Genomic DNA, 8433 nt, shown 5'->3' on the forward strand with positions numbered 1-8433 from the left:
GCACTCTTTTGGTTGAGAGATCTCTACTGAAAAATATCTAATAGATTTTCCCAAGTTATTTAAAAATATCTCACTGCATGTATCAATTATACTCATTATACAATTTTTTTTGCGAATGATGGTCATTATACAAGTTGAAAATCAAATTGGTAATATTTACACGTAATTTGTGATTTTTCTCAAAATAACTATTCTCCATGAAACTTGAGCTTTCATCACTGTGACATTTATATTGCCAGAATTTGCCGTGCTTGCTAAAGCAAATTTTCATCCTCACAATAACCTAATTTTCCATGATGCCATAAAAAGGTTCGATTTTCCATGCTTAAAAAGGTGAAGTCGGATTCTTAAAATTCCTGTTCTTCTTCGGTTGTCAAGTCATTTTTGTTTTTGAGAACTCCTTTTTAGGTAAATTTTTGAGAACTCTTTTTTTAGGGGTATTTTTGAGAACTTTTCGGTTGTGTTTTTTTTTTTTGAGAACTCTTCGGTTGTCGTCAAGTTGTACATTTTACCGGCGCGGGGCTCTAACTGGGCCACGGCCCACCAGGCCGAGCTGGGGCATCTCTGCTCTCCTCTTTCTCTCCAGTCCTCCACTCTCCCCTCTGCGCCACCGTCAAACTTCGCCGCCGGATCCGAGCCCGCCCGCCGCCGCCCGCCTCGGCTCTCACCCGGACCTTCCAATCTACTCCGGCAGTACAAACTAAGCTTCATCCCCTCGCGGGTATCGCCCCGCGCAGCCAGCAGGACCCAGGCGAGTGCGGCACGGCAAGGCGGCGTGGCGTGCGCTCGCCGGGCTGCCGCGGTAGAGCGGCAAAGCAGGGCACGCGACCAGGCGGCACGGAAGGTGTGAGATGCGGTTCCTCTTCTCTAGCTCTCTGCCGATGATATCTGAGTTTTCCTTTTTTCATTCAGTCAATGCACCAATGCAGTGTTCAGTAATAGAATGCCTCCTTGTGAGTGGAAATTGTTGCCTTTGTGGAGCTTACTAACAGTGGAGACGAGACCTCATGTGCATATATTGACACTGTTATTGCATAGCAGTCGCCACACCTCGTAAGATTTGTCCCATGTGTGTGTGTGATTGATTGCTTCAACACCATGAAATGCTTAGTGAAAATGCCTTACTTATGCAGAACTATGCTGCGGCTTGCTCCTTTCTTGATCCACTCATCCATAGTTAAATGATCCTGTATTTACATCAGAAATACTTCTACCAGTAGTTGTAGTGTTTGGGATGGGACCACAAGTGTATCTGGTTTCATTTTGTTTTTCTTGTTTTTATTTCAGGGGATCACAGGCTTGCGGTTTTCTTAAACATTCTAACTCTATTACGAATCCACGAGTTGCACCTTGGCAGCATAGAATGATTCTGTAATCATGTAGTTGCCTCCATGGCTCTTAAGGTTGCGTCTTGCATACGGTTTTCAAGACTGCGCCTGTTGTCGAGCAGGCTAGCATACTGCTCTCTCTCGGATGTGCCTGCTTCTCGTGCTTCTGGGGGTACAGCGGGGTCCACTGAGTTCGATTCTGCAATCCGGTCGCTCAAGAACAACAATCTCCGGCCAGAGATACTGACCCGCGTTCTTGATTCTACTTCAGATTTGAACTTGGCCCTTCGGATATTTAAATGGGCATCAGGTCAGAGGATATTTGCTCATACGGCTGACACATACGCCTGCATGATCTCCAAGCTCGGTGTTGTTGGGAATTGTGATGAGATGGACAGCCTCCTAAAGGAGATGATTAAATTGAATGCCCCTATATTGGAAAAAATCTTGAACGACTTAGTTCAGTTCCTGAGCAATAAGAACCGTTGCGATGAAGCCTTGCTGGTGATTCAGAATGCTTGCTCTGGGAAGCTCAAGATCTCAGTGTCATCTTGCAATGCTGTGCTGTGTGGTTTAGTCAAGGAAGGGAGGGGTTTGCGACCATTCATCCGTGCGTACGTGGAGATTGTGAAGGCGGGAGTCCTTCCTGATGTGGATACCTTGAATTGCTTAATTGAGGCTTTGTGTGAAGCTGGCAAATTAGACCTGGCGCTGATTCAGCTTGACAGGATGAGCAAGAAAAGGTGTACTCCTAATAGCCACACTTTCAAGATACTCATAACAGCGCTTTGTTCTCACGGCAGAGCAGATGAATCAATAGAAATTTTTGAGGAGATGATGCAGCTGAGATGCATCCCCGATAGCTGCTTTTATGTTCAAGTGCTGCCCTTATTTTGTAAGTTCAATAAACCCAAGGAGGCAAGTAAGTTGTATCAAATGATGAAACAAGCCAGCCTTCAGTTGGACCTACATTCTTATGGTGCCTTGATTAAATGTTTGTGTGAGAACCAACTATTGGATGATGCCGTCATGACATTTACAGAAATGATAGCGTCAGGTCATGCACCAATGACAAATACCTATGTGAATGTTGTAGATTGCTATTGTACATTATCCCAGTTCCACAAAGCTGTGAGTTTTCTTGAGGAAAATGATGTCGCAGAAACAGAGCCATATAATGTACTGTTGAGAGTGTTATGTGAAACAGGTACTGTGAGAGATTTAGTGAGCTATTTTGAGGAATTTCGCACAAGGGGGATGGTTGATTGTCGCTCATGGAACATAGTTATCACTCAGTTCTGCAATGAAGGGAACATTAGAAGAGCATCTGAGCTTATTGGTAGAATGACAGTTTCTTCTTTTACAGCTGATGAGAGTACTTATTCTTCTGTTGTATCTTGTTACTGTCGGTTAGGGTTGCACAGGACTGCCCTAGATCTGTTCAGAAGGGCCAGTGTTAGTAATCTGGTACTGAATTCAGAATCTTTCTCGCAGCTGGTAGAAGGTTTGTGCCACATGGAGCGGATCCAAGAAGCTGCTGAAGTTTTTAAATATCACTGCAAAAAAGGTTGCAGCCTTACCAGCGAGGCGCTTGATATACTAATCCAAGGGAGCTGTATGGCTGGAATGATATGTGACGCAATCAGAATGCGTTCACTAGCTGTTTGCACTGGCACTTCTTGCACATTTTCAACTTATAACACAATTATCCATGCACTACTGCGTTTGAAGAAGGAGAAGGATCTGTCGCTTCTCCTTGCACAGATGCTGATGGAAGGTTGTCTATTGGACAGCTACACATACAATGTTCTTGTCCGTTGTTTCCTCACCAAGGAGACAATTCTTGAGGCTGCTCTGTTGTTCAACAAAATGGTGAATGATGACTTTGTTCCTGACCAAGAGACATTTGAACTATTAGTCCCTGATATGGCCGTGTTTTCGTTACTAAGCAGGGTTTCAGAAAGTTTACTGAAAGTGGTAAGTATAGATGGAATGGCAAGCCCTAGAATTTATAACATTATCATTTATGGCCTTATCAAAGAAGGCTTCAAGAGTGAGGCATGTAAGTTTTTGGATCAAATGCTAGACAAGGGATGGGTACCTGATTCAAAGACACATCGTGTGTTAGTTGGGACAATTGATGGAGAGGAGGCTAGAGAAGTTGGCAATTCCTTCCGAACAGCTGATGATGACACTGTAAGCAACATACTGTTGGAGGGTCTAGAATAGAGTCTGGAACAAAACACTATTTCTCCATATCATGTGACTACGTATTACAGGCCAGGGAGAGACTTTTCCAGTTTTCAGGCAGTTACGAATATGTGTTGAGATTAAATGTTGGATGCTCAAGCAACTTCAGCTCTGACACGAAGGCTGTTGAAATTAGGAATATCTGCAGCTGGCGAGATGGTGAGTGACTAATGTTCTTTATAACATCATGCAATTTTCACACATTTGTTGATGTTGTAGTCTAGTGCTCTATATAGTATTTGGTTTATACTTATTACATTTTGTGAACTTACTAAATTTCCTTGCGTAAGATACTGCAAATGTACTGTTTTGCTCAACAATACTATGTGGACATAAGCCCTGTGAAGAAGATATTCTGATTGGGATGGTAGTTCATCCTGATCAGAATATCTTCTTCACAGGTGGGTATGGTGCCATGGCGTGATTGTCGTCGGCTCAGCGGAGAGACGGTATGGTGGTGGAAGGAAGATAGCAGCAGAAAAGAAGTTTTGAACAGTGCTTGATGAACGAGCGCAGTGTGAAATAAGGGGCACTTTGGGGCCATACGGAAATACAGTGTGAAAATCCACTGGCAAACCGAGAAATTTCGGACGACTGATGAATAGCTGGCCTCTTTTTCTCCATCACGCATGCGCGTGCCTCAAGGAAAAAGACCCCATCAGTGCCAGATATTTCACATGAAGTAAAAAAAAACCCTCCCATCTCGCTTCTTAGGCCCGTTTGGAACGAAGGAATTTTGCAGGAATTTCGTAGGAATGGAATCCTATAGGAAATTTTTCCTATGTACCCTTTGGATTGTAGGATTAGCTTTGAAAATTCCTATAGGAATCTTTCCTTTCCTTTATACTATTTTTTTAGGATTCTAAATACTTGCTCCATGTTTTCACTTCCTTTGAGAAGTCCAATGCAACATGTGTCTTTATCTCTCCTTTTCTCTCTCTTCTAAAGAAACAATTCCTGCAAAATTCCTGTTGAGCATCCAAACAGCTATGTTGCATAATTCCTGCAATTTAGAATCATGTAGGAATCTACAAGACATGACTTGCAATTCCTGCACTTTTCCTCGTCCCATGTTTAGGGGGCCTTATTATGCATGCATGGGATCTTAGGAAGGGGTCAACCAGCAAAGCAGAAGCACTCCACTCTACGTTTGCGAGGAAGAAAATTAGTTTAGGCGCGAGGGTCGAGAAAGGTTAAAGCTATACTGCATGCTTTGATTATTGTGTTAATCTGGAGACAACAGGGAATTAATCTACCTAACCCATGTCTGCACGTAATCAATCTGTTGGCTTAGTGTAACTTGCTGGAGGCTGATCAATCACGTGGATCAAACAATATACCGAAGCCAACTTCACACTCCATCCTAGCTAGCTCAAATTCTTTTGCGCGCACGAATCTTGCTGGCCCACGCTATGCATCCACGGTGCTCTCTGATTCTGGACTCGTTACAATCTTCTGGACTAAGTCATTCGCTGGATCGCCCGCGAGGTTAATCTGGCAAACGATATAGTAGTACATACGTACCTTCTCTAGTTCAGTGCGTTGTAGAGGTTGGTAGCCAACCTCGAACTTGATCCATTCGGATTAGTTGATGGATCACCGTCATCACTCCATCCAGCTCAGTGCGGGTCCTGGCGATGACGGCCTCATGAGCTCCGAGTTGTACCTCGCCGTGCGTGGGGGCAGAAAGGAGGAAGCCATGGCGCTGCTTCTGCAACAATACAGTGGCGCCCATGCTGCTGATGAAATCTCTGGTAATGCCGCTAGTTCCATACACACAGTTGAGAGTTTTCTGAATTAATTTTGGCACCCTGTGAGCTGACATTTCCGAATTCTATATGAAATTTCTTTCAAAATGGCAATTTGAATTGTTACTCTCAGGTATACACCAGGTCAGCCCGGAGAGGAACAATGTTCTTCATTTGGCCGCGGATCAAGGGCATGACGAGCTGATCCGGGAGCTCTACACCAGCTTTGGTGACAAGACCTTGCTCTCTTCCCCCAACTCGGCTCTGGACACGCCGCTGCACTGCGCGGCGAGGGCTGGGCATGAGATGGCCGTGTCGCTCCTCATCCAGCTCGCTATGGACAGCGGAGATCAGAGCATCTTGTGCTGCAAGAACGAGGCTGGGGACACGGCCCTGCATCTAGCGGCAAGGCTCGGCCATGGCGCGGCAGTTGAGGCTATGGTCTCCGCGGCGCCAGGGCTGGCCTCTGAGGTTAACACTGCTGGCTTGTCACCGCTCTACTTGGCAGTGATGAGCAAGTCGGCACCCGCTGTCAGAGCGATAACGACCAGATGCAGCCATGCATCGGCTGCTGGCCCGAGCTCGCAGAATGCTCTGCATGCCGCAGTCTTCCAGGGCTCAGGTCAGCTAGCGACGTGTTCCTCCTTCGTGTTTGTAGTAGACTCTGAAAGTTTAATTTATGCAGATTTGTCAACCCTTGACTGATATATATGTACCATCTGAGCATTGTCAGAAATGGTCAGCCTACTACTGGATTGGAAGGCATCTGGCCCATCCCTGGCCAGCAAAGCTGATGGCACTGGCAGCACTCCGCTCCATTTCGCTTCGTCTGACGGCGACCGCTCCATCGTGGGTGCCATCCTGCGGGTCGCACCGCATGCGGTGCGCATGCGGGACTCGGCCGGCCTCTCTGCTCTCCACGTGGCGGCGGGAATGGGCCACGCCCACGTGGCCGAGGCGCTGATGGAGGCCTGCCCCGATGCCACCGAGCTCCGGGACGACCGCGGCGGGACCTTCCTGCACGCCGCGGCCAGGGGAGGCCACTCCAGGGTCGTGTCGCTTGCCATGAAGAAACCGACGCTCCGCAGCCTCCTCAACACGCATGATGGGGATGGCAATACGCCGCTGCACCTCGCGGTGGCCGCATGCGCGCCCAGCGTCGTGGAGGCCTTGATGTGGCGTGGCGAATTGTGTGCCGACGTCATGAACAACGAAGGGCACACGCCGTTGGATCTCGCAGCTAGATCAACCAGTTTCTTCTCCATGGTAAGCATATATTCATTGAGAGCAGGCATTGCTTGGAGTCTGCATCAACTAACACCCGTCGTTAGTTAATTTGATTGTCTATATGAACATTGTTGGACTAAAGTTTTCGTATGATTATGGTGCAGTTGGCCTTGGTGGTGACGCTGGCCACGTTCGGGGCACAATCTCGGCCTCAGAGGCGGGACCATGTGGAGCAATGGAGGGGCCGTGACATAGCGCAAGGGATTGAGAAGATGTCCGACAGCCTTGCGGTTGTCGGCGTGCTCATCGCCACTGTGACCTTCACCGCCGCCAACAACGTGCCGGGTTCCTATGAGCAAGCTGACGGCACGGCACCCGACAAGAGGGTGTTCAAGGGCATGGCGGTGCTACAGGAGAAGATCCTCTTCCAATTCTTCCTGATCCTCGACAGCTTCGCCCTGGTCACCTCCGTGCTCGCCGTGATCCTTCTTGTCTTCGGGAAGGCGTCGCGCTCCGCAGGGTCGTGGAAGAGCTTCGCGGCGGCGCTGCACTGCATATGGGTGTCGCTGGTCAGCATGTTCATTGCCTTCTACGCAGCTCTCGCTGCGGTGACGAGCACGGAGGCGCTCTACCGTATCATCTACCACGTCATATACATCGGCTTCGCCCTACTATACGGCACGGTCGTAACTTTGATCGTGCCGGTGTCGACCTGCACACTTTGGAAGGCTCTCTGGTGCACCGTCTTGAAAGGAAGGCACAACGTCCTCGGGAGGCGTCTCAAGCAGCAGTATCCAGTCGCCCGGGCTTACGCACCCCACCTGATTCTTTTCATGGCAACAAATTACGTAGCGATTGCCGGTTTCGTCGCAGTCTCTATCTTGAGCGAACAAGCTGCCAGAGAGGCGAGGCATCCTGGGGCACCTGCGCCTGCGCCTTCCTCTGTCCTCCTCCCCTAGCTCGGAGCAGCATCCAAATTAGAAAAGTATACTGCTGGGTGCTAAGTTAAAACCAGGTTAGCAATTGGTACTTAATTCAGAATCTTTCTCGCAGCTGGTAGAAGGTTTGTGGCACATGGAGCGTATCCTAGAAGCTGCCGAAGTTTTCAAATATCACTGCAAAAGAGGTTACAGCCTTACCAGCAAGGCGCTTTGATATACCAATTCAAGGGAGTTGTATGGCTGCAATGATACGTGACGCGATCAGAACGCGTTCACTAGCTGTTTTCACCGGCACTTCTTGTACATTTTCCACTTAAAACACAATTATCCAATATCCATGCACCACTCCGTTTCAAGAAAGATAAGGATATGTTGCTTCTCCTTGCACAGATGCTGATGGAACGGTGTCTATTGAACAGCTATGCATACAATGTTCTTCTCCGTTGTTTCCTCGCCAAGGAGACAATTCTTGAGGCTGCTCTGTTGTTCAACAAGATGGTGGATTATGGCTTTGTTCTTGACCAAGAGACATCTGAACTGTTAGTCCCTGACATGCCCGTATTTTCGTTACTCTGCAGGGGTCTCAGAAATTTACTAAAAGTGGTAAGTATAGATGGAATGGCAAGCCCTAGAAATTATAACATTATCATTTATAGCCTTATCAAGGAAGGCTTCAAGAGCGAGGCATGTAAGTTTCTAGATCAAATGCTAGACAAAAGATGGGTACCTGATTCAAAGATACATCGTGTGTTGGTTGCACCGCTGATGGAGAGGAGGCCAGAGAAGTCGACAATGCCTTCCAAACAGCCAATGATGACACTGTGAGTAACATTATGCTGGAGGGGCTAGAACGAGTCTTCCAAACAACGCGGCGACAATGTGAGCAGCATACTGTTGGAGGGGCTAGAATGTTGTGTGTAGTGTTACAGGAAGACGAAT

The 8433-nt window shown here is 47.5% G+C and overlaps 1 protein-coding gene across 4 annotated transcripts; it reads left to right on the plus strand.

Annotated features, from left to right (window-relative positions):
* Positions 1–543: 543 nt before the first annotated feature.
* Positions 544–7881, plus strand: LOC123123177 (protein ACCELERATED CELL DEATH 6). Of its 4 annotated transcripts, none has more exons than XM_044543643.1 (5): positions 3108–3737; positions 5197–5332; positions 5460–5948; positions 6060–6592; positions 6718–7881. In XM_044543643.1, the coding sequence occupies exons 1-5, from the start codon at positions 3663–3665 to the stop codon at positions 7510–7512; spliced, it is 2028 nt and encodes a 675-aa protein (XP_044399578.1). In that variant the 5' UTR covers positions 3108–3662; the 3' UTR covers positions 7513–7881. The 4 variants fall into 4 exon arrangements, 2 of the variants coding, with proteins under 2 accessions (XP_044399578.1, XP_044399579.1); XM_044543644.1 differs by having other exon boundaries at positions 3509–3737; positions 5202–5332; XR_006460535.1 differs by lacking the exons at positions 6060–6592; positions 6718–7881 and adding an exon at positions 544–844 and having other exon boundaries at positions 1288–3737; positions 5460–5752.
* The last annotated feature ends 552 nt before the right edge of the window (positions 7882–8433 follow it).

Source organism: Triticum aestivum, chromosome 5D (assembly GCF_018294505.1).
Source record: "Triticum aestivum cultivar Chinese Spring chromosome 5D, IWGSC CS RefSeq v2.1, whole genome shotgun sequence".
In the NCBI taxonomy this organism is placed as follows: Eukaryota; Viridiplantae; Streptophyta; class Magnoliopsida; order Poales; family Poaceae; genus Triticum; species Triticum aestivum.